At 44.8% G+C, this 26,978-nt stretch overlaps 1 protein-coding gene across 1 annotated transcript in view; it reads right to left on the bottom strand.

Annotated features, from left to right (window-relative positions):
• Positions 1-742: 742 nt before the first annotated feature.
• The window catches only part of LOC130111627 (EMILIN-1-A-like), a 68,420-nt gene continuing 42,184 nt past the window's right edge, over positions 743-26,978 (bottom strand). Inside the window, exons 2-14 of the mRNA XM_056278869.1 lie at positions 17,595-17,720; positions 13,567-13,769; positions 12,790-13,028; positions 12,129-12,302; positions 10,704-11,654; positions 9,526-9,880; positions 9,123-9,359; positions 8,531-8,779; positions 6,862-7,056; positions 3,221-3,355; positions 2,749-2,766; positions 1,602-1,736; positions 743-1,123 (exon numbers count right to left, since the gene is read on the bottom strand). Of these exons, the coding sequence (XP_056134844.1) occupies positions 801-1,123; positions 1,602-1,736; positions 2,749-2,766; positions 3,221-3,355; positions 6,862-7,056; positions 8,531-8,779; positions 9,123-9,359; positions 9,526-9,880; positions 10,704-11,654; positions 12,129-12,302; positions 12,790-13,028; positions 13,567-13,769; positions 17,595-17,720 (3,340 nt within the window). The 3' untranslated portion in view covers positions 743-800. The remainder of the gene's footprint in view (positions 1,124-1,601; positions 1,737-2,748; positions 2,767-3,220; positions 3,356-6,861; positions 7,057-8,530; positions 8,780-9,122; positions 9,360-9,525; positions 9,881-10,703; positions 11,655-12,128; positions 12,303-12,789; positions 13,029-13,566; positions 13,770-17,594; positions 17,721-26,978) is intronic.

Genomic DNA, 26,978 nt, shown 5'->3' with positions numbered 1-26,978 from the left:
CATCAGTCGGGTCGTGTAACCGCAAGAACATTGCTGTGCCTTGAAAGGACACAGCTGGCTTGGAAATGACCTTCTTCATTAAGCTGTCAGGATACAGGCGCTGGCTCTTTGGCAAGAAAACAACTTGGCAGCTAAAATGGCTACATGGTAAGTTGCAGAAGGCCCCATGGTTGGCTTTGGTACAGTACATGGAGGACCCGCTGTTCTCATAATCCATATCTGGAGTGACTTATAAAGAGATTCAGGCACTGCATTAATAATATAATACCAGTACAAAATTCCCACAGTAGTACAATTCTTGGTGAAAAAAAAAGAAAAGAAAAAAAAACACCTCTGAAAATGCCGGGTGGTCGGTTAAAATACGGGGGGGCAAAAAGTCTCTGGTCAGCTCATAAACTATATCCTGTCGTCAAGCAGTTCATCGGCTTTTATCACTTCAACACTCTGAGTGCCAGGAATTTGATAAAGGAGGTGACGTCATACGTTATGCCGCTGGCTCCTGTCTCTGTTTACTCTCAACGTCTCACATCAAAAATGTCAGTATTCAACATTCTCTGGCCTCGTCGTTTTGGTCTGTCCATTTTTGTTTGTTTCCTCTATAAATCAGACGTCAGTGTGAATACAGACTCAGTAAAAGTCACTAAAGTCTGTTCAAAATTTTTCTTGATGGTTTATCTCCTGTAACCATCCCTCCACTCTCCCAGACCCCCCCCTCCCTCCCCCCCGTTCCTCCTCTCTTCAACAATGATTCCAGGGAGACAATCTGGAAGAATGGCAGCCGGCTGGTGACATCTTGGCCCTCACATGTCTTCGTAGAGCAGCATGCCACTAAAGATGGTGAGGGGCTCCACTGAATGGGCCAATTTGCCCATCACCAGGTCGATGCAGACGGTGTCCCGAGCCTGGAGAGGCAGGATGATGTTGAAGACAGCCAGGGAGCCTGGCGGGGTCTTGGCCTCAGCCACCGGCTTGTTCTCTAGGCCCTCAGGTTGGTAGCCCCCTGAGTCCACGCGGGCCATGCCGTAGTTGGACTTTGAAAGGACTGCCTCAATCTTTTCATTCTTGTGACCCGTCAGTATGCCGCTGAAAAAGTAACGCCCATCCACAGGAGCAGTGAAAACCCCTGAAGAGCACAGAGTGTAGAGTTAGGGGATCATTGTAGAGTAGTGACACAATAGGCACATTTCGGTCAGTAAAGATGGGAAATACATCCTTCAACTGGCAACATAGTGAGATTCAGAGATATAAATCTGTTGAAATGTGTATTGGCAAAGTCATGTCTAGATGAAATTCAATCAGCAATACTGCAGCAACTCCTTGCGTACTTTGACCTTATGCATCTCTGCCTCTAACAGATGCTCTAATCCAGGGATGGGCAACATGATCCACAAAGGGCCAGTGTGGGTGCAGGTCTTTGTTCCAACCAAGCAGTTACACACCTGATTATATAAGTCAACCAATAGTCTTTGCTAAGGACCTTGATTTGTAGACTCAGGTGTGTAACTGCTTGGTTGGAACAAAGACCTGCACCCACACCGGCCCTTTCTGGATCATGTTGCCCATCACTGCATCTAACAAACCATTGTACCAGTAGGCCTTACCTGTCCTTGGGTCATAGAAGTCACCTTCGTTGACAAAAATCTTGTCAAAGATGATAGTACCAGCCCTTTCCATTGGGTTGGTGAGGGCAGCAGAGAACGACAGTTTGGGTACATGGGCATCAGCACCAGGTAGACCTGAGAACGAAAGGAGACAGACATGGCTTTGGTTTTAACCCTGCACTCATGAATCCTCAGAGAAAATGACAGCTCATTATAGTCATTATTCAAGATCCAAATCATTTCCATCAAGCACAACAAAGGTACAAGAATCTGTCATGGTGATGATGTTGTACAGACACATTGAGAGACACACCGATACTTGTGGCGTTTTTACGTTACATGCCCATACATTTGTTACGAGGACAACAAGACCTTAGATACTGTGCAAAGGAACAGTGCTTGACATACTGTGCAGGGTAGTGAGTGAATGGTAGTGCGTTGGTCCAGTTTACAATTAAGCTATTGTGTGTAGGATGACATGCAAGATATTAATTTGCATTGGAAAACCAACAGATGCCCCATCTACATGTTAGCATCATGGGGCTGACCCCACTGAATTGGGATAGTACATAAAAGTTTATTTGAAATCACTGGGAAGTGAGCGGGTCCAAAAGCTCCACTGGGATTTTACCATGTAATCTATTTTTTGATGTGAAGGAATTCACTTTCATGTACAATTACAGATGAAATAAGATATACGGATGAAAAATGATTCATAAACCACGTGGACGCTGTAAAAATGGGAGATGTTTGCACAAGATTGTTGGAATGTTGTTTCAGTAATGATTAATATAACATTAAGGGTAATCGTGTTCAGTGCCCATACTTGAAAGGCCTTAATGGAACTGCATCTGTTGCAAAATGAGGGCGTTAATATAGTGTAGATATTTACAATTAATCATAAATATCGTTTTTCATTTTGCTTGGTCCATGCCTCTGTTGTTTCAAGGCTTAGGAATCTCTCTAAGTGCTGGTCCTTCCATGTTGTGCACTAATTGAACAACATCTCTGCTTCATGACTGAAGCACAAAGTCATTAATGGATCATAACTTTGCTTGGATTCAGTCTAGTTAAAAAAAACAAACTGGAAATCTCTTTTTTTCCCCCCATAGTAATGTTCAATAACAATGGATAAACAAACACATACCTCTTTCACCTTTGGGACCTGTGAGAAAACAGAAGAGCAGTTAGTGAAGGTAATAAATCAATAGCCATGAATGTGAAGACAAAATGATATTTCTCCACTTTGTCGTTGTGCGATAGTTCATTTGACACGGGGAAATCTGTCTTTAGAGCAGCAGGTATTTTTATGCATTCATTTATTCATTCATTATTATCTCACCATTAACATCCTCTTTCCCTCCATCACTCCTCCCATATTTCATTTCCTACCTTTTTCCCCTCACATACAGATTCATCAACCCTCCCACCACCAATCCCATCCTTTAACTCCCACCCCATCCTCTCCCTAAATCATCCCCTTCCTTCCTTCTCTCTTTCCCTTATTCACCCACCACCCCATCGGCATCAAGCCTTCTTTTTCTTACTCTCCCAATCTTTACCTCTCTCCCTCCTCTCCCTTCCCCCTGGCATCCCTTTCTGTTCATCCCCTTTTTTACCTGGTGGTCCTCTGGGTCCACTCTCTCCCTGTCTTCCTTGGGCTCCAGGGGGGCCCTTGATCCCTGGTAGCCCATTGAATCCTTTCTCTCCTGGGGCACCTTGGGGACCGGGGGGACCAGGGACACCGGGGGGTCCTGTGGTGAAAGAGGTTGGGGCAAATGAAAAGAAAGAATGTCAGGCAATATGACTCTGAAATGCCTATGCTTTCTGGGAGAAGATGCTGTCCATCTGCAGAACATCACAAGATTTCATGTAAATAGTAAATGTTTAGTACAAAGACAACCATGATACCCGCTTGTTAGCAAAATGCCACATTCATCTTAGCATTTTATGGTAAAACATAGCCAAATTTGACAGTCAGTGTAGTTAATAAGACATACTAAATAACTATTAAAATTTGGCTTGATTATGAGTTAGTGTATATTTGCTAGCATTTTTTTCTTGCCCTTGCTTCTAATCCTCATGTGTATCTAATAGTAAGATACATGAAACCATGACAGACACATGACATTGCTGAGCAGGTTTAACACTCATATGACTTATTACAGTAGTAGTTCATGTTATATGATAGGGCTGGACAATACATCGATATTATAACGATATCATGATATAAGACTAGATATCATCTGAGATTTTGGATATCATAATATTGTTGTCTTTTCCTGCTTTTAAAGGCTGCATTAAATAAAGACATGCAAATTTGTGAGCTTATTAGACTGTTCTAGCTGTTATATTATGTGTCTCTACCTGTTCGGGCATCATATCCACATGAGTGATTATCAAAAATGTCATTGTGTAAATATTTTGTGAGGGCACCAACAGTCATCTCTACAATATCATCACATTATCGATATCGAGGGATTCGATCAAAAAATATCGCGATATTTCATTTTGTCCATATGACCCAGCCCTATTATATGATGGATGAGACAAACGCAGAGACAATGAACTGTTGAAAGATGGGACAAGAGCAAACTGTATGATAAATGGAAACAAACAGAGTTGCAAATAATGTCTTGACGGATGCAGAGTACCAGGACAAGTACATCAGGACACAGAGAAGTTAGGATGTTACCATCAAGTCACATAACTCAACACAGAAGATGAGAAACACGAGAAAAGATACACTATGGTGGCACTGTGTGTGTTTGTGTGGATATGGATGCCTGTGTAAGGTTCCTAAAGTATGAAACATCTGTCTATAGGTGCCTGTGTGTGTGTGTGTGTGTGTGTGTGTGTGTGTGTGTGTGTGTGTGTGTGTGTGTGTGTGTGTGTGTGTGCGTGTGAGTGTGGAATCAGGTTTGCTTTTCTGCAGAACGGTTGTGAGTTTTTGTCTTTTTATTTCTTTTAACTGATTAATAATAACACACATTCTAAAATATGACAGATCGAAACTTCACAGATAGATTGTGTATTAAATGCCGCGATATGCACCTTCATTACATCAAAAATAGTAATAAAGGGCGTCTGGGTAGCGGTCTATTCCATTGTCTACCAACATGGGGCTTGCCAGTTTGAATCCCTGTGTTGCCTCCGTCTTGGTCGGGCGTCCCTACAGACACAACTGGCCGTATCTGCGGGTGGGAAGTTGGATGTGGGTATGTGTCCTGGTCGCTGCACTAGCGCCTCCTCTGGTTGGTCGGGGCGCCTGTTTGGGGGGGAGGGGGAACTGGGGGGAATAGCGTGATCCTCCCACATGCTACATCCCCCTGGTGAAACTCCTCACTGTCAGGTGAAAAGAGGCAGCTGGTGACTCCACATGTATCAGAGGAGGCATGTGGTAGTCTGCAGCCCTCCCCAGATTGGCAGAGGGGGTGGAGAAGCGAAAGGGACGGCTCGAACGAGTGGGGTAATTGGCCGGATACAATTGGGGAGAAAAAGGGGGAAAAAAAGGTAATAATAATAATAATAATGATAATGATAATAATCATCATCATTATTACATAATAAAAATGTTATTCTAATATGACAACGTTTTGTATATCAAGATAACTAATTTGCTAGTTCTGATATAAAGATATCTATCTGTGAGTGCTTTTCGGTGATGGTGGTGCTGTTTCCAGGTGTGCCATGTGCCCGAATCTACCCAACTGGGCTGGAAGAACACCGGGCTTGAGTTATACTTTAACAATCTCGAAGAGGAATACTGCATATTGTAGGTTTAATCACAGGATTATTATTTTTTGGATCAGTATTCGATTATTACAAACATGTATGCTTTTTAGTTACATTTATTAGTCTTCAGGGTTGTTTTTTTTGTTTTTGTTTTTTTTTGTAACTTGAACCTTTGTGCATTTGTACGTTACTTGAGACTGTACACACACTGTGCTGTATCTCACAGACAGGAAAGCGTGATGCCAGAAAGATATACAGTCCATGCTGCTGCAGCTGAAAATGAGTCCACGTAATGTTTTTCTACCTCATGTAAAAGGAAACGTTTGATGGTTTTAGTCAAATCCCATCAGTGCCAACACATTTTCTTAAATAAAACTGAATTTATCTAGTACACGGTGAGGGGAGTATTGTATTCTTTTTAATTCAAATAATCCCAGTTATAGAAATACGTCTATTTACCTACCCCTCCATCCACATGAGGAGCAGGGTGCTCAAGGGCCCACGGGAAATAAAACGTGGGCCCTCGTGGTTACAAGGTTTACTGGACCGACATCATCTCCCCACATTCAGTTACCTACTTCTTTTTTTCCTTCGGATAAGCTGTTTGTGAGAGCCAATATATACCTTTCTAGCTTCAAAGCTTCACGATAAACCCCATTTGCACGTCAACGTTAGGTTTACGAACACGACGCAGTAGGTAGAGACATGGGACAGAAGCAGAACTGTACTGATAAATCATTCAAACCTCTCCGCAGGAGCTCGGGGCCTGCAAAGCAGAACAAATGGTAGGTGAGCCAGAACGGTGATGGGAGCATCATCATCACATCACTGGTGTCCATTTATACACTTTCACATTTCACATGCTGTACATTGAGCTCGATGGGGCGATATTGCAGTGAGCGGAGTAATCTGTAAATATAACAGGCAGTTGTTCCAGTTTGTGGAACAGAGCGCTTTGGGGCGAGAGCACAGTGGAGGCAGCTATGTCGAGCAGGGCTAAAGTTTCTTGCCACAAACATACAGTATGTGAGGACTAGCTGAGTAAATCACCAGTCATTTAAGAGACATCAAGGAAATGGTTTCTGTTAAGACCCCATCCAATTTCCTAATAGGAAGCATGTTCCAAGACCACCATCCTGAATACATTTCGCAAATAAAGTCACGGAAATTCCTAGAGGCTTCGGGAAAAGGTCCACATAGCTCAACAGTATTTGGCAACCAAAGTAAAAAAATAGACGACTGTACTAGTGACATCAAAAATATGAATGCAGTGACATTGACCTTTTATACAACTACACATTTACATTATGGTAGTTTAATGCTCCCATAAAATTAAAATGATATGAGCCTTGACTTTTAAAAGCATGCATATCTAAAGTACATATGCGATTCATATTCTCTGTATAGCTCCATGTGAAATGAAAGTAAGCCAAACGAAGTCCTGTGGGCTGTGCCATTTGTGCTTTTTAAATCAAAACTACAGAATAGAATGGGTTAGAATATAGAGTAACTCATATTCCCTCACCGGACAGGTCCTGCTCTGTCAGGGTGTGGACCTCCTTGAGGATGTGGTTGACTGAGGAGTTGAGGCTCTTGATCTTGCCATGGATGCCATCCAGCTGGTTGGTCTGGATGTAGTCGATGAGTCCCCCATGTGTGATCACTGTGGCGTTCAGTCCACTCACACAGTTCCACAGTCCAGACACATGCTTGTTCAAGCCTTCAAGATTAAAATCCAACATATATTCACGTTCAGTTACAATACCACTTTAGATATGTCTTTTTTTCCCCCTCTTTTTCTTCCCAATTGTACCCATCCAATTAAGCCACTCTTCCGAGCTGTCCCAGTCGCTGCTCCACCCTCTCTGCCAATCCAGGAAGGGCTGCAGACTACCACATGTCTGTTCCGATACATGTGGAGTGTCGCCAGCTGCTTCTTTTCACCTGACAGTGAGGAGTTTCGCCAGGGGGACGTAGCATGTGGGAGGATCACACTAGTCCCCCCCAGTTCCCTCTCACCCCCAAACAGGCACTCTGACTGACCAGAGGAGGTGCTAGTGCAGCGACCAGGACACATACCCATGTCCAGCTTCCCATCCGCAGACACGGCCAATTGTGTCTGTAGGGACGCCTGACCAAGCTGGAGGTAACACGGGGATTTGATCCGGCAAACCCTGTGTTAGTAGGCAACGGAATAGACCGCTACGCTACCCGGACGCCCGAAATGCCCCTTTCAAGGTCAACAAACTAGACAAAATAGCAATATAATACACACATATGGAATGATTTAAGCCCAGTATTGAGAACAGTGTTACTGTGACGTTGAATAGAGGACAGATGCAAAACATAAAGCTGGCAAAAATGCAAATCACGGGGTGAACCACCTTAGTTGTAATTTTTGAAATTCATTCTCAAGACAAAGACTGGATGTCCCTTCACCGTGATTTTTCTCCATAAGCATTTGCGAATACTTTTTGTGCTGTTTTACCTTACTTAGCTGAGAAATCTTATCATAGTGACCCAGTAAAGCAACGTTCTCCATAGTACGCAGGTTTTCATTCCAACCAAGTACTACAAGGGGTTGATTTCGCTAATTAGCACAGCTCTGGTGAAGGAGGGAGGGGTGTTATTGTATTTAAAATACTTGTCATTCTTTGTTTTGCTAATTAGGTACCAGATTGTTGCCAGCACGTTTAGACAATCACAGAAAAGTATTTGGAAATTCAAGTATTACACCTCACTGTGTCTGACTTGATACTATCCAAAGTCCTGAAGTGGTTGACCACACCTATCTGGTACTCCTTGCAGGTTAAAACAAACACTAGAGTTTGACCAGGTCTGGTAACTTTCAAAGTATAGTTTTAGAGGTACTCCCTTCATGTCAAACAATACATTGCACAGCCCAAAGGTTTGTGAAGTGGGCCTCCCATTACCAGCTGGGAAAAATCTGAGCGAGGGAATTCAGGGAATAACACTCTCCCCTCTTGCAGCAGTCGATGTCAAGGTACTGTGCAGGGAAGCACATCATAAGCCTGAGCTGCTCTGACTTATGATTGGATTGGGAATCTCCTAGTTGTGAATGTGTGGGCTAGAGCCGTATGGTTCTGGAAAACCTCACATGTGCTCAGCAAAAGCGGACGGTAATGCAGAAAAAACAAAACAAAACATTGGTTGAAACAAAATAACACAAATACCTTCCTTGATCTTCTGGAGGGAGTCAGACACACCATCCAGTCTCCCACACACACCCTCCAGTTTGGACAGCCTTTTCTCAAGTCCGTCGCCTGACCTCTTACAGTCTCCCATCTCCACCACCAGCGTGCTCTCGAACCGACGCACGTCCCTGTCCACCCCATCCAAACGGTCGCGGCTGTCCTCGATGTGCTCATTCACTTCCTGCTGGATCTTGTCCAACTCTGAGATGATCTTATCCTTGGTGTTTCCTGTTGGGTATGCAAATGAGTGTGGTTATTGGAGACGAAGGGGTGAGGAGGCGGGTATGTCTTTGAACAAAGTTTTGACAGAGTAGGGAAGTGGTCGCCAGATCAAAATACACTAAATGCAAATCTAACGACTGGGATAATGTGAGTTAGTGCGCAAACCACCCATGTTGTACTTTTTAAATGAAGCCCCATCCAGATTTCATCCTCACTTGAATTTTACATTTCACGTTCTTTATTAAGATGAGTTTTTCGAAACTGCAACATTCAAGGACTTGACTTAATCTACTCCTGCAACGAACACCCACAATGTATCAATGGAACAGAACATCTTGTGGGCATTTACCAAGGTCAGTGATGACGCTGCCATGTTTGTGCACGGTGTGTTCAAGGCCCTTCAGTGTGTCGTTGATGGAGCTAAAGGTCAGGATGATGTCTGAGAGCTCGCCCTGCAGCGTCTTCAGCTGGTTGTTGTTCAGAGTGCCACCAATTACGCTGTGGCCATCCAGCGGCTTCTCAGGACTCAAGTCGCCCCCTGTCCCAGGCCCAGTGCCAGTTCCAGTGCCATCAGTACCACCACTGCCTAAATTATTATTGAAAAATGATTCAAATTCAATTACCATCTTATCAATAAGAAACTTGAGCGAATAACACCAAACAAGTAAATAGCTAGAAAAACTTGCACAGTAGATAGATAGATAGACAGATAGATAGAGAGATAGATAAACTGACTGACAGGTTTAACCAACCTGTGGGTGTGTCCAGTCTGATCTTACACTGGCCTGTACACCTCTCTACATCCTCCTTGAGTTTGCCGACCTCTTCTTGCAGGTTGGAGCAGACTTGAGAGCAAGTATCTTGGCCAGAGTCCATTCGGCCCCGGATGATGTTGATGTGGCCCTGGAAGTGGTCCAAGGTATGCTGCGTATGGTTTTTCAGTTTCTTTAGCTCATCCTCCACCCTGGCACATACATCACAGTCCTGTCCCAGCATCTCAATCTCTGTGACTATGCGGTTGAAGTGCTCCCCATTGTCCCCCGTCAGGGCTTTAATCTTACGAACATCATGGCTCATCTCACGAACATCATGGCTCAAGTCCACCACCTTAATCATTTTCATAAAAAGCGTTAATATTGAGATTGACATTAGTAAAATACCAACTGGATGTTATTATCGTTGCATTTAAGGTAATTTCTTATTTCATTTTTCTAAGCAACTCTACAGATTGAAAGTCTCTCTCAGATAGTGTTACCATCTGAATCTCCCTTTTTTTTGGATTTTTTTTCTGCCCTTTTTCTCCCCAATTGTACTTGGCCAATTACCCCACTCTTCTGAGCTGTCCCGGTCTCTGCTCCACCCCCTCTGCCAATCCGGGGAGGGCTGCAGACTACCACATACCTCCTCTGATACATGTGGAGTTGCCAGCCGCTTCTTTTCACCTGACAGTGAGGAGTTTCACCAGGGGTAAGTAGCACATGGGAGGATCACGATATTCCCCCCAGTTCCCCCTCCCCCCACCAAACAGGTGCCCCGACTGACTAGAGGAAGCGCTAGTGCAGCGACCAGGACACATACCCACATCTGGCTTCCCACCCAAAGACACAGCCATTTGTGTCTGTAGGGACGCCTGACCAAGCCAGAGGTAACACAGGGATTCGAACCGGGGATCCCGTGTAGGTAGGCAACGGAATAGATCGCAGCACCACCTGGACGCCCCTAAATTTCCCATTTCTATAACCAGATCTCCAAAACCATTACATTTATTCACCGCTATTCCAGGCTGTTTGTCATTTTGTGTAGAACATAAAAGAAAAAGAAAAGACATATAAAAATAAAAGCTAAAATGTTTGCTATGTGACTAAAGGTAATGAAGAAAATGGAAAGGAAAGAAAAGTAGCTAGAGCAACGCAACTGTTTAGATTTTCACCTTGTCGAGCAGAGAGTCACCAGACACAGAGAGGTCTTTAAGTTTCGTGTTGAAGCGGTGGATCTGATCCTCGTTGGCAATCACCCTCCACTCCAGGGACTTCTCTGTGGTATTATCCCTCTCTCCTCCTGTCCCTGCTAGACCTCTTCCTGTACTGCCCTTTCCTCTTCCTGTAGACCCGCCTGTCCCTCCATTTCCTCCTGCTCCCCACTTGCCTCCTCCGGTTACTCTTCCTCCTGTTGCACCTGTTCCTCCATTTTCCCCAACTCCTCCACCTACGCCCCCTCCTGTCGCTCCACACCCACACTCCTCCACCCTCCTGGTCAGGACAGATGTAGCGTTCTCCAGACGGGACAGCCTCTTGTCGTGGTCAGTCACTCTGTCCTTCACCAGCCCAACATCCAGCTCCACATCTCCGATCCGGAAGGCCTGGTCATCGAAGCGGTCCAGGAACACCGTCCTCAGGTCTCCTAGTTCTCTGTGGAAGTAGTCCTTCAGGTCGTTCTCCAGATACGAACAGCTCTCCTCTGTCCGCTGGACAGTGCCATTGATGCGCCGCTCTAGGTCATTCAGCCGGCCATCCAGCCTGTCCTCCGTCACGACCGTGTCCCCCCTGCCACCGCCAATTCCACCTTGACCGCCGAAACCGCCCCCAAATCTGCCATCTCCATTGCTGAAATGGTTACCTCCTCCTCCTCCAAGCTCCTTGTCCAATCGATTCTGGATAATGTCGTAGCTTTCGGAGGTTGAAGTGATCTTGCGCTCGGCATCGGTGATCCTATTCTTGAGGTCATTGACGGTGTCGCAGCAGCCCTGAGAATGGACCACCTCCCTCCGCAGCCCGTCCAAGCCCTGTCGGTAGCGGGCGTCCATAGCGTTCAGCTGTTTCTCCAGCGCACGAATCCTCTCCCTATCCTCTTGCTGCTGGCTGCGAAGGTGCTCTACGCCCGCCTGGGGAACACAGTTCACCTTTTAGAATACCTTATCGTGTCTCATACAGCACCACATTGTAGCGTGTCTATGGAGAGCAAAAAGAGTTATTTTGTTTCTTCTCCAATCAATTCAGATGCACTAAGTTCCTGACCCTTGCACCCCTTTCTATTGGTTGGTTATGTTACTGGCAAAATGGAGAGTTACCGCCTCATCATCCTTAACACATGGTAATGCAGAGTACACTTGCTGTTAGATTCGGGGGGGGGGGGACAAACAATCTAAAATCAAGCCCACAAAGTTATGCTTTATTATCGATCAAACATGCTGCTGTTGCCAATTTAAACAGTCTTGTAGTTTTACATATCTCGGATGTCTGCTGCTTTGGAAAGTGCTTTGAAATAAGAGTACTTGACTTCATGATTACCAGCCAAGTGTACTTGCTCAGTGAAACAACATACTTATTAACTGAATTGAAGTTCAGTTGATTGGTACCTGGCAGGAGGAACAGGAGAGAGACACCCTCCTCTCTAGTTCCCTCAGGATCTCCTCCTTCAAGGTGTTCAACCTCTCTCCGCTGATGCCTCCCCCAGAGAGGCCCCCATCCAGTTCATTTCCTTTCCCATTCACCAAGTGGTTGTTGATGCTGACCAGGGTTTTGTCATGGGCCTGCACAAACACACACAAAACATTTTTTTACATGGATGGATTTTTTTTTTTACCTGGCCAGTAAGCATATGAGTGAGTGGGTGCTCTGGACTGGTTTGGAGCTATCTAAACTCATACAGTAATAATTTGTGAACAACTACATATGTTATCTTGTCTGTAGAAATCTCTGGAACAACACTAGATTACATTTTATCTTTATGTGTCTTGCTTAACATGCATTCATCAGTCACATTAAGGCAGTATCACATGGGAACAGCCAGTCCCATACTAATGATCACCGAGCTACCCCACCAGAGTAATTGAAAGTTAAATGATTTGCCTGAGAGCACCCGAAGGGTAGGTGCTTGGGGTCCGAAGAGCCTTACTTATCTACTTTCCTACCATTTTTACAATGCACTCCAAAGATTCTGATTAGTAAGCACACTTCTCCAACCATTAAGGTAGACATAAATATCACACAGTGAGTTGCATTTTCCACCACTGTCACCTGGGTACGGTTGTCAAGCTGGTCCAGCTTGGTCTGAATACTGTGGATTGTCTCCTTAATCTCTGGCTGGGCCGCGTCAGCAGGATTCTTTCCACCAGCACCGCCGAAGCCCGGTCTTTTCATCTCCTCTTGGAAGCGCTCGTTCATGTTCCTCAGGGTGGACTGTAGGTCATGGAGGTCTTTGGTCAGGCTCTGGATCTTGTCCTCCAGCTGTCTCATCTTCTCATTGTCCCCACGCCCTGTTAATGCACACAGACCAAGGCTAAATAATTCTGCAGAACATCAGCAATATTTCCAAGGCCTTTAATGAGGTCTAACTTTGGATTTTTGTGCAATATTAAGGCTTATCTGAAGCATAATATGACTAGAAATTATCAGTAGAGGTTGTTGAGTGCTAGTGATTGAGATTCCTACATTCGAAAGCAGAGCTGAACGTTTTTGTTAATGCTTGATACCTTGCCCTAAAAGGCTTTTGGGCTCATTCTTGATTTTGTTTTTTTGTGCTCCAGATGTCAGCAAGTATACTGTGTATCTACATTTATATTTGAATTCACTTGTTTTGTCTATTTTGATTTGATTTGATATAGTCACAAATGATAGAAGTCAGACCTCAGTTAAAGCTGGCACAAAGCCCCTTTAAATCATAAGCTGCCATAAATACATGGAATGCCTACTAAGGAACAGGTGGCTGTTGGACACCAGGGATGACTATAGAAATGCATTGTATAGTTATAGTGAGCAAAAAAATATTCAAAGGCAAAGAGTCAGTCTACCCACCACTGTCTCCCACTCCATGTCCATGCCCTGTGCTACCCTGTCCCGGCCGAGGTCGAGGCCTGGCAGTAGAAATCTGGGTCCCACCGCCACCGACTGGACCGTCACTGCAGTCATCTCCACTGTATCCATGGCAACACTTCCACTCCATCTCTGTCACCATTTTGTAGGCCACTTTGTACCTGGGCCTCATGTATGTACGGTAGCTGGAAAGAAGCATCAAATGAATAATAAATCAGCTGAATCAGTCAGTTAATAGGCAAAGCAACTGTTCACTTACATCATTCAGTCAAAGAAATTGGTTAATTACAAATAACTTGAGCATCATCTCTGGAAGTTTTTTCCTCTAAAATGAAATTATTCATCATTTGAGAGAAAAAACAAACAAAAGACCCTCACCTTCATGGGTGCATGCAATTTCACAATAAAATAGTCCGTGTTTCTGAAGAAATTTTTATTTTTTGGTGTGTGTGTGTGTGTGTGTGTTTGTGTGTGTGTGTGTAAAAATGCCTATTCTCATCGTGATTTGGAAAGACATACAGCTTTACTTAATGATCATTTTGAAACCTTAAAGGGATCTCTAAGATATATAATATCTCCCAGAGTTTCAAATGTAGGTATTCACATCTGTCTTGATATAATGTAATATAATATATAAAAAAAAGCATCACACAGGGCTATTATGATGCCACTTTGATATGACATTACACAGAGTGCAATGCCACATCAAAGGACGGTGGTATGGACGCTTCTGTGTTTATACAGCGGTTGTTTATTTTTTTCTGACTCCAAATGAAGTAATTGTAGGCTATAAAGGCATAGTAATGAGTATTTTCTGTAAAATTAAGTTTAACATTCATGTTTGAGGTTTTTGTGTTGGTCTCTGAACACAGAACTACAGAAACAAAGTTTCCACTACAAGGTGGTGAAGCAGCTGTAGCCATTGGCATTCAAAGAATCCAAAACTGCAATATGTTTGTAGTTAATTTGTCATCTTCCCTCTTCCTATTGAAAACTCATGTGAACAGCTGGTTCACTGTTTCATTCTTTGTGAGGAAAGCCCAAGGCACAGTCAGTATGACGGCTACGCCAGGCAAGTGTGACTTGCCCAGTTGTCTCTTCTAAACATGTGATGCAACCTGCAGACTCAAGTACACCCTAATAGATCACTGCAGCAACAGACTGCGTGAATCTGTGAGGCTGGAAAGCTACACGGACAGATGAAGATTTGCGGTCAGCAGTCACCATCAGTGAAATCAGTGATCACAGAATTCAATTGTAGAGAAACTTTTTTTTCCTTTCGGGTTTCCCCACCTTTTTCCTCTCCAATTCTACTTGGCCAATTCTCTTTTGCTCATCCAGGGAGGGCTGCAGACTACCACATGCCTCCTCCGATACATGTGGAGTCGCCAGCCGCTTCTTTTCACCTGACAGTGAGGAGTTTCTCCAGGGGGACGTACCGCGTGGGAGGATCACGCTATTCCCCCCAGTCCCTCCCCCCTGAACAGGCGCCCCGACCGACCAGAGGGGGTGCTAGTGCAGCGACCAGGACACATACCCACATCCGGCTTCCCACCCGCAGACACGGCCAATTGTGTCTGTGGGGATGCTCGACCAAGCCGGAGGTAACACGAGGATTCCAACTGGCGATCCCTGTGTTGGTAGGCAATGGAATAGACCACTACACTACCCGGATTCCCCATAGAGAAACTTTTTACAGCTTCAACTTTCTATGAAAACATTTTTACTACCACATGTTGTCAGTCTTTGCACAAAAACTTCAGACAGTAACTTTTAAAGTGAAGAAGGTCCGAGTGTCTAATGAATCACTATGTAACAAACCCAGAACACCATTATTTGAACAGGGGATCAGAGCTGAACTTCAGTTATCAAATGGGCTACAAACCCACTTAAAAAAACAAAAACAAAAACGCTTAATGTTTTCTTGTGCTGGTTTGGGGTAGATTTCAGCACTTCTGGTTCTGCAAATATAAAAAGAATATTGTCTGCGGGTTTAGATATTTGAGGTTTTTTCTAATGGTCATTTTGACCACGTTCAGCTCTATAATTGCATCCTCAGCGAAATCCTTTAATGCCCGAGTGAGGTAAACGTATTGGGTGTTTCAGTCATGCACTTGCAGCAGTCGTCATAATGATTAATGCTTAAGGGGCATGTCAGATATTCAAACAAAGTGAAAGGAAGAGATACATGTTTACACAAAAATACATGCACAAAGACACCTATGCACAAATCTCATCTCCGGTGCTGACGGTTGAACTCATCCTATCTGCTGTTTCCTGTGTCTGTCTTGTGTATGTGTACTGCCATCCCATACTTACCACACACACTATATGCATAAAGAGAAGCTGTATATTATTTTAGTTTATTCAGTCTCTGCATTAAGTTTAAAATGCCACCTGGGAAAAGGAAAAAAAAATCCAAGACAACAACAGATGTTCTCTGTTCAGTGTGCGTGAACATGCACTCATATTGTTTTAGTTCCTCCAATACTGTATGCATGAGCAGCACGGCCCAAACCCCAATCTCCATAAAGCCCGGCATCTGCAGACCAGCTGTGAGATGGCCAGAGCAGCAGGGAAAGGGCTTGTGGGTGGGATTCAACACGCCTCACTATAAAGCATAACTCCCAGCTACCTCTGCAGTGTGGCCTGCTGCGTCTAACACCTCCCTCTTTCAAAGGGACAATCAGCTGAACTCGCTTCCCGGCCAGCGGGGGAAACACACAGCAAAGAGATGTGCAGGCATGTCAAACTTTCTTCATTGGACTTTTAATGCCGGTTTAACTGTGCAATTTTACAAGGAAAAAAATGAAAGACTAGGCTACGTTGGATCCCATGAGCTCTCTGCAGGAGGTACGGAGGAGGATGTAATTACAAGGCAGAGTAAAGTTGGGAAACTATTATTCAATGAAGAGCAGATCTCAGAGCCAAGGGGATGTGACTGATATTTGGGCCCAAATGTGGCTTCAGCTTACCTGAATCAATTATGTTTTATTTCACAATTGAAGCCCTTTAATGTGTATTATCTTGGCTTTCATGTAAAGCGTCCTGTAGTCCTTTCTGGGAAAGAGCTAAAATTATCCACTTTGAAAGGATTAGGAAAATAGAGTCGGTAAGGAAAAGCACGGAGTAACAACTCACACACGGTGGAGACCGAAGCAAAATATATTCTTTAGCAAAATGTTCTTGGAGAGCGTCTTGCACTACAGAGAAGGCTGCAGGTTTCCCAGGAATATGGCTTACATTTCTGCAGGCTTTCTTCTACGTCTGCCTCTCCGCTCTTGGAGAGGACTGGATACAAAAAAGGGGGGAAAAAAAACAGAAAAGTGTGGAATACAAGCGGGAAGGAATGGAGAGGAGAGGAGAGGAGAGGAGAGGAGAGGAGAGGAGAGGAGAGGAGAGGAGAGGAGAGGGGAGAGGGGAGGGGAGGGGAGGGGAGGGGGAAAGGAAGGAAAATAGAAGAGAGGGAGACAAGGAGAAGAGGATAGAGGACAGAGAGGGGGAAATGAAGTAAAGGTTAAGACGAAAATCAATAGAGGCGAATGTGAAGGAAAAGAAGGGAAGAAAGAGAAGGGAAAGAAGGAAAAGTTGTGCAGATGTAAACTGAGAAGAGGAGAAAGCAAGGTAAAGGGAAAGAAAGGTGGGGCAGGTAAAGAGGAGAGAGAAAGAAGGGGTCACATTTCTGAAATGGTGTCCGCACAGTTGGCTCTCTGCTCCGTTCATCAAGATTGTGAGAAAGGGAAAAAGAGCAGATGGGAGAAGGACTGATAAAAAAGAGTGATAGAGAGAAATAAATGGGTTATGTGCATGGAAAAAGACAAGTGCTAGCATTTCATACAGGCTTTTTGGGTCCACTCCAGGGCTTGGATTGAGGAAACCCTGTCATTACCTAGCTCACCTTACCAGTCGGTGTGTGTGTGTGTGTGTGTGTGTGTGTGTGTGTGTGTGTGTGTGTGTGTGTGTGTGTGTGTGTGTGTGTGCACTGCAGTATCAGTATGTACTGTACTCACGCTACAACACGGGAACATTGTGGGTTACCCCAGGCACAGGGGTGGTAATCTGGCTTTACGTAGGTCTCCACTCCATCCTCCACCATACAGCTCACTGTCTTGGTCACCACGTATGCACACCAGTTCCTGATAGGACGGGGGAGGGGGGGTGAGATAGAGGGAGACATGTTTAAGGACATGGAAATTGAATGGTAAGGTTCTCTCTTATCCAAACGTCTCACGCCCATGTGTCCTTGAGCAACACAAGTTAAGTGCTAGCTAGTCTAGTCCAGAGCATAAATGTAGCAATATTCAGCTTTCTCGTTATTATGGGTGCAATATAATAGTTAGTTTCACACTTGCTGGGGACCACAGTAATAAATAAATAAATAAATAAATAAATAAATAAATCTCCAAATACACTTCAGGAAGCCTTCGGGCTGACACCATGAAAACCACAGAGAGTTCCCAGAAGATTAGGCCTTTCATCCTGGATCTAAACACACAGCAGCCTGCTAAATCATACATTACCTTCTTGTTTATGTAAACTGAGCGTGTAAAAGAGGGCATTACACATAAAGGCAATAATTAGGTTAATTTAGATTTAACAAATGCAAAAAAAAAAATCCAATTATAATGAGCCCATTCTACTAAATCCTGCGTGGAATGTTTGGGATTTGTTTTCACACGTGTATCGTCTTAACTCTCGTCTTATTCCCGTTCCACATGTTTTAATAAAATCCACCCCGCTGCCACGACAGAATAATGTGGGCTGCATGTTGTCCCCCTCCATTCTGCAATACAAACATACCACAAGCATCGTTCTAAGGGTGTGTGTCGAAAAGTGTGTAAATCTTCTGAAGTGTCGCAATGCTCACTTTTTCAAAAGAACAATGCAGACAACAAGATCTTTGGGTTTTTTTTGGATCCCCCCCTTTTTTTTTTCTCCCAGTGGTACTTGGCCGATTACCCCACTCCTCTGAGCTGTCGCGGTCACTGCTCCATCCCCTCTGCCGATGCGGGGAGGGCTGCAGACTGCCACATGCTTCCTCCGATACATGTGGAGCAGCCAACTGCTTCTTTTCACCTGACAGTGAGGAGTTTCACCAGGGAGGATCACGCTATTCCCCCCGGTATCCCCCTCCCCCTGAACAGGTGCCCCGACCGACCAGAGGAGGCACTAGTGCAGCGACCAGGACATATACCCACATCCGGCTTCCCACCTGCAGACACGGCCAATTGTGTCTGTAGGGACGCCCGACCAAGCCGGAGGTAACACGGGGATTCGAACTAGCGATCCCCATGATGGTAGGCAACGGAATAGACCGCTATGCTACCTGGATGCCCAAAAGGGAGAAATATTCATATTTGGGTCCGACGCCTATTGTCACCTATTGGTTTGCGTCAAAGATATTGTTTGGCCACATTTCTCTATTTCCTAAGTGTTTCTTCAGTCTTCTAAAAACACAGACACTGAAAGGAGCAGCGATTAAAATAAAAGCTGTAGTGGGATGATAACATTGCAATTGGAGAATTTTACTAGGTTCTTGGCTTTTCCAGTGTTACAGATCACCTCCATAACATTCTCCATGAGCCCCGTAGTGCAAAATAGTGCATGGGTCAACTCTCAACCCCACCAATTACACAACAACTCGTTCCTACAACACGGAAATATCTTGTTTGACAGCTTCTTTTCAATTAAGATACTGCCGAGCTACACCTTTTGCAGCTATTTTTAAGCAATTATTTAATCCTGTAAAGAAAAAGCAGACGTCGAGGACATCAGGGAAGAGAATGACACACAGCGTCGAGGGTGCCCCTCAAGGAGCCCTACATTGCGGTTTATTTCCTTCTTTCTCTTGTTTAACTCAGTGACCTGGAGGTTTGAGAAGTGTATTTGTAACTGAAGGTCTGCCATTTTAAATCCTTTGGCTGTCTGGGAAAATCTGGGTTGCTATTCGGGAGACAGCGGTGGAAGTGTGGTACTGTACAGGCAGCTCCTGAATGTCCCGTGTCTAACTTGTGCATGCAAAACAAAGCAGAAGGCTTGGCAACACGTGTCGACCCATTCTGAGAACCTGTGAAGAGGAGGTGTGATGACCTGTGGGCTTCATAAAACAGTGAGGGTCACAGATTATTGAATTTTCATTGTGCAGCAATAATCCTGCGTAGAAAACAGCAGCAGCGGGACTAGCACACGTCTGCACCACATCCACATATGTGCAATTACATTTTGCCACCTTTATAAAAAAAAAAGTTATCCAAACTGACCTACATTTTTTGTGACACCAGAATTCATTTTGATTTGTTGGTTTCCTGGGTACAAATAATAAAAAAAAAAGGTAATTGAACCATCTACCAACGACAAACATAATTAGTACAATACAGATTTTGACACACTACTCCAGCCCTGAAGTATTTCACATTTTGACACAGGTATCTGCAAGAATTAGTCTTGAATCTACCAAATCTACCATGCAAGCTATAGTGCATTCGAAAGTATGAGTTCACAGGGGATTCTTCTTAAATCTACAGCCAATAATCATACAAGCTTCATCATTAGAAAACGATTATTCTTCTTTACAAAGGATGTAACCTACATAGACAAATCCCTGAGAACAGGACTGAGTGGACAAAGGAAACTTCCATCCATCCATTATCCAAGCCTCTTATCCGAATTCGGGCTGTGGGATGCTGGAGCCTATCCCAGCAGTCATTGCACAGCAGGCGGGGAGACAGGCCGCCAGTCCCTCACAGGGCCGACACACGCACACATTCATACCTAGGGACAATTTAGTGCGGCCGATTCATCTGACCTACATGTCTTTGGACTGTGGGAGGTAACCAGAGCACCTGGAGGAAACCCACAGACACAGGGAGAACATGCAAACCCAGCACAGAGGACAACCCAGGACAACCCAGGACAACCCTCAAGGTTGGACAACACCAGGGTTCGAACCCAGAACTTTCTTGCTGTGAGGCGATCACGCTAACCACTGCGCCACTGTACCACCCCAAAAGAAACTAATTATATATATATTTTATAATGTTATATGCTCCTAACCCTGTTCGGTTTCAACCTGTAAACAAGTTCAACAACCAGACAGCAGAACAAAAAGGAAGCCCATCAGAGACACCAATGTACTAAAGGTACTACAGGCAGGCTCACGGCCATCCTGGGATGGCCCGAGGGTGTGTGTGCGTGTGCGTGTGCATGTGCGTGTGTGTGTTTACCAAAGTCAGATCTGGCATGCAGATAATGCTTAGAGAAGGTGTTCTTGACCAAGATGGGGAACCTTGCTCTGTTGAAGCTACTCACTGGCTGACAAAAAACAAAACAAAAACCAAACCCAAGATAGAAATCTATTAAATTCCGAGTATGCGGCACAATCTTGCTAAAAGAGAACGATTTCATTAAACTAGTCTCAAAGTAGTCATAGATAACTGGAAGTTAAGCTAAAGTCTATTGATTTTAACTGTAACCATGTGACAAATGAGTCATACCACGGAAGTTGGACCGCTCCATAAACTAAATGCATCTGTCTCCATATAATGGATTGCAGCCTGCTTTACTGACATCACACAAACTTTAACTTGGTCCATACGACGAGTAGTACAGGCCTGATTCCAATATCTTTGCTCATTCCCTCCAGTCCTCTGTTGCCTCGCAGCATCGGGGTTTACTGGGCATCCTAACTCATCCTACTCCAACTTCTATTTTCAAAGCATTTCTGACTATTTCAGAAAAAAATGCTAGGTATTGGAGCGGTGAGTACAATGGCGTCTCTTGGTTACAGTCAATTGTGCATTCTGGGCACAACCTCTATTAGCCGATACCACGACTCCATTGAGAAGAGTTTAAAAGGTACAAACTATGGGCTGATATATATATATCCCACCACTGTGTAATTTGCCAAGGACATGTGAAATGAGTAGAAATTTAGCTCCAAACTCTTCCCAGGGAACTTGAGTTGTTTTTAGTGAACGGCTCTTTGGGTCCTGCAGGCTACAATTGAGGCTTTTGGCACATTCAGGTTGATGGCACGCTGGGATTAGCAGATTTACAGCATCAGCAGCATTACCCTGCATTTGACTCTCGCCAATACTGATGTGATTACGCCATGTTTTTTTTATTTTTTATTTTTGCCCCCTTTTTCCCCCCAATTGTATTTGGCCAACTACCCCACTCTTCCAAGCTGTCCCGGTCGCTGCTCCACCCCCTCTGCCAATCCGGGGAGGGCTGCAGACTACCACATGTCTCCTCCGGCACATGTGGAGTTGCCAGCCGCTTCTTTCCACCTGACAGTGAGGAGTTTTATGCATGGGAGGATCACACTATTCCCCTGGTTCCCCCTCCCCCCAAACAGGCGCCCCGAGCAACCAGAAGAGGCGCTAGTGCAGCGACCAGGACACATACACACATCCGGCTTCCCACCCACAGACACGGCCAATTGTGTCTGTAGGGACGCCCAACCATGCCCCAGGTAACAGGATTCGAACCGCCGATCCTCGTGTTGGTGGGCAACGGAATAGACTGCCACACTACCCGGACACCTACACCATGGTTTTTTTGTCCCATGGCATGTTTTGCTTAATCTGTCGAGGACCGACTAGTCAACCTATGTTACGACCTTAGCTTGTATTCATTTTGACAATAACAGAACTTCTTTTGGATATCAGTACTTTGGATTTCCTCATGTAACCTCACTTGAGGAAAATCTTGCTGAAGTTGCAGCATTTTGACAGGAGCAACATATTTTCCTGTCTCTGTTCTCAGATGGTGCCACACAGGCTCTGGCCTGCGGTCCGCCACTGAGGTTTTAACCATGGAGTCATCATGACATTGCTGTTCAAAAGGCCTGATGGAAGACACATGGAGCACTGCATGTCATTCATCTCAGACTAGAAAAGATCTCAGTCGGACAGCTGGGCTCTACTTCCAGTTCATGTTGTACGGATGGAGTCGTGTGACAAGAAACACAATGGCAAACAAGCATGGTTCATTTACTCGGACATTCATGGCATGAGGACTGTGGGAGTTTTAGTTATTTAATTTATGTGCGCAACTTTCGAGTCCAGTTCAAATCCTCACAGTGTTAGCGTTTTACTTCCTGTAGTATTCTGATACAGCTCAACAACAACTGTCCTGATTTGTAGACACATTAGCAAATAATTGTCTCAGTAGCTGTATTCAGAAAGGTTTGATAGTACACAAGTACTGTGGGGATGATTGAAGTATCTCAATCATAATATTCATGAATGTGTCTCCTAATGGTAAAGGTACTACAGCTGTGGAAATTTTTGACTTAATTAAATACAATTCCTTTGGCGACACTGTAAAATTTAACATATTTCGGTGTTTCATCTCCCTTTGCATTGAAATACAATGCATTTGTTTTTAATTGCACATCATTATGGAAAAGCAATGTGCAGGAATGTATTGTGTTTCACTATTATAATTGAAAAGTCAATGTAATAATGTGGATCCATAATAATGTGTTGTCTTATCGATCAGTCTGAAGTAAAAGCATGTCTATTAATGTCCCCATCATTTGTCAGTATATAAAAGAGGACTTACCATGGACCTGCCATGGGTTTTAGTGAAAACTGAAGCTCTTGTGTCCATTGTACTTTAATCATGAGTTCCTAAATGCCCCACATCATGGTCACTGAAACAGCTTGGGTCCTGACTCTCTGCACAAAAACTCACCAATATTTCTTAACAAACAAATACCTAGCCTGTGATGGCCTGGCGGCCTGTACAGAGTGTCTCCCCGCCTGCCGCCCAATGACTGCTAGAATAGGATCCAGCATCCCCGCAACCCTGAGAGCAGGATAAGCGGTTCAGATAATGGATGGATAGATGGATGGATGGATATGTAATAAAGGCATGTCTTATCTTCCAGACACAGCAACTATGCTACACCAAAAGTCACTGTTTAAACTGAATTTTGTGTGGTTATCCATGGGGGCGCAGTGGTTAGCACAGCAAGAAGGTCCTGGGTTCGAACCCCGGGGTTATCCAACCTTGGGGGTCATCCCGGGTCATCCTCTGTGTGGAGTTTGCATGTTCTCCCCGTGTCTGCATGGGTTTCCTCCAGGTGCTCTGGTTTCCTCCCACAGTCCAAAGACATGTAGGTCAGGTGAATGGGCTGCACTAAACTGTCCCTCGGTGTGAATGTGTGTGTGTGTGTGTGTGTGTGTGTGTGTGTGTGTGTGTGTGTGTGTGTGTGTGTGTGTGTGTGTGTGTGTGTGTGTGTGTGTGTGTGTGTGTGTGTGTGTGTGTGTGTGTGTGTGCCCTGTGATGGACTGGTGGCCTTTCCAGAGTGTCTCCCCACCTGCCACCCAATGACTGCTGGTATAGGTTCCAGCATCCCTGTGACTCCAATTGGGATAAGCAGCTTGGATAATGGATGGTTGGTTATCCATAATATTTTTTAGATTCACTCGCTTTAGTATTTTTTGTTTGCCTTTATTAATTTGGACATTTGCCTGTTGGCAGGGAGAAGAAATATGGGCGAGAAGCATGGAGTGGGAGGTCGGGTGAAGATGACATGAGATAAAGTACCAAGGCTGCATCGAAGCCAGGATAGTGCAGTTGGACGGTATACGTCATAGTTGACTGGGGTAACGGGATGCCCCCTGCATCCTCTTTGGAATCCGTCAAATCCAAAATGAATCCTGTTGACCAAGAGGGGTTCTTTACAACTGTCTATCACTTTGTGTGTGTCTGTGTGTCTGTGTGTGTGCGAGTGTGTGTGTGTGTGCCCGCACAAACACATGAGATTTGAGTGCTCACATATACATATATATCCCTGTGTTTCAATGTGTCTGTATGCATATGAGTGTGTGTATATGCATCCATCAGTCTTTCAGCATTTTTCTCTCTCTCTCTCTCGCACATCTGTGCTACAGACTTGCCTCAAGCTACAGCAGAAAAGACTTAAACTAATAGGAGTGTTTTCTCAGGCCTGGCGTGAGCATCAGGTCAAGGAAGCCAATAGGTGCAATTTCACTGAGCCAGTTCATCACCCCCACCCCAGTTCACATCTATGGAGGTTTCACTTCCTACTGAGTCCAAGTTCTGTGTTTGATTAAACATACTATGTGTGTGTCACACGTGGCGTCTCATGTGTGTGTGTCTGTGTGTATTTTTCAGTGTATTTTCATCCATGTGTCCATAAAGTATATACTGTACGTGTGCCCGTGTGACCATCTGTGCAACTGCCATATCCAATGCTGTTACACTGACGTTTAACTGTTTTTTAATGTGGAAAGTTACGCGTTGTAGCCAAAACACCACTTTATATGTTTTCAAATGTCCTCTGGTTGCATTTCACTGTGATGAATTTTGTAGGCCTGCACGTGTGTGTGTGTGTGTGTGTGTGTGTGTGTGTGTGTGTGTGTGTGTGTGTGTGTGTGTGTGTGTGTGTGTGTGTGTGTGTGTGTCTGCTTATCTGTGTGCATGTGACCGTGTGTCTGTGCGCGTGTGCATGTGTCCTTTTGTGAGAAAACGAGAAAGACAGAGACAAGGGAGACACAGAAGAAAAGGAACGGTGACGTCACTGCCATGGGTTTATCATTTCCTGAGATTTGTCACACAGTTACCACGACACAATACGATCCTTTGTTTGCGTGTCCAACACACAACTGGTAAGAATGCTGATTCAAACAACTTAATCGTGATGGGTGCTTGATAAGGCTGTGAACTTGAGGTCCTCCGTCTCTCTCCAGCTGAATACACACACGCATGGTGACACACAAACTCACACAGAACACTTGACACGCAAGGATTTGTGCTCCCACTCAACAACCACACTAATCAGAAATGGACAATTTTACACCCTCTATCTACACTTGAATGCACGCTCCTGTGGTCTCTGACACACTTCTCCCCCCCACATCCACACAACCATGCACATAAAGCAACACAGTCACACACATGCATGCACACTCATATGAGTGTGTCGATGTCTGTTTGGGTGTACAAGTGTACCGTATGTTTGCATGCCTATGATAAAAGGATGAGGCTTTTACCCGGTCCCTCGTCCCAGCCGCTAACCTGTTGCTCAACACACTCTTGAAATGTACTGATAACCATGAGCGTAGGTAGTAAATCAAAGGAGCTCTCTAAATGTAACGAAATATCTGACAAAATAATGAGGCATGGCGGTCTATTCCATTGCCTACCAACACAAGGATCGCTGGTTCGAATCCCTGTGTTACCGCCAGCTTGGTTGGGCATCCCTACAGACACAATTGGCCGTGTCTGTGGGTGGGAAGCTGGATGTGGGTATGTGTCCTGGTCGCTGCACTAGCACCTCCTCTGGTCGGTGGGTCGGTCGGTTTGGGGGGGAGGGGGAACTGGGGGGGAATAGTATGATCCTCCCACACGCTACTTCTCCCTGGTGAAACTCCTCACTGTCAGGTGAAAAGAAGCAGCTGGCGACTCCACGTGTATCGGAGGAGACATGTGGTAGTCTGCAGCCCCTCCCCCCGGATCAGCAGAGTGGGTGGAGCAGCGACCGGGGCGGCTTGAGAAATAGGGTAATTGGCCAAGTACATTTGGGAAGAAAGAGGGGAGAAAGAAAATCCAAAATAAATAAATAAAAGATCATATGCATACTCACAATCTAAAAACCAAAATGTCATCTCATTGTGTGTGTGTGTGTGTGTGCATGCATGCGTGTGTGTGTGTGTGTTTGCACATGCTCCCATGCTACCCCTCTTAAGTTCTCCACAGGTTTAAAATCTTCAGAATGAGAGCAGTCATTGTGTCAAGGAGAGCTTACTCAGGATGACCATTGTCAATATAATTCCCCGAATGCCCCGCTGCTGTCTGCCATCGTGGCTCCAACCACAACCAAAACAACACAAACACAATGACGTGAAAAACAGCCGATGGATTATGAGTCCGTTTCTGCATAGATGTCTCACCCCAAATGAATTAGCCTCAAACACAACACCACTGCGGAACAACAATGAGTCACAAAGCACGAGTCTTGCAGCAGTTTCTATAAGGGATTTGCGGCAAATCACCAAGTCAAACTATCAGCATGTGAACACTTACTTGGCAAATAAAACAGATTCTGGTTCTACCCATTAGGAAAGATTCCCGTTGGTGAAACAGTACCCCCTGGATTAATCGCAAAGGCCTGCCTTATAAACACCATGGAGAGGAGGTAGAGCTGCTGTGATTACCGACGCATGACCCGAGTCTAATCTCGCTTTCCACTGGCCTTACAACCTCTTCTTCCATAAACATATCACTTCTTATTTTGCCTCAGACGTGCTCGCTTTAAAGCCAAGGAGTGAAGGTCATTTCGGTTCGTGTGTGGTCCCCAGCTAAGGGTCTCCAGCCATGCTGTGTAGGGCCTGTCTCAAATCCTCATGTTTTCATGGCTG

The sequence above is a fragment of the Lampris incognitus genome, chromosome 4, assembly GCF_029633865.1.
Source record: "Lampris incognitus isolate fLamInc1 chromosome 4, fLamInc1.hap2, whole genome shotgun sequence".
NCBI classification, from domain to species: Eukaryota; Metazoa; Chordata; class Actinopteri; order Lampriformes; family Lampridae; genus Lampris; species Lampris incognitus.
This window is presented reverse-complemented; position numbering and strand designations above follow the sequence as displayed.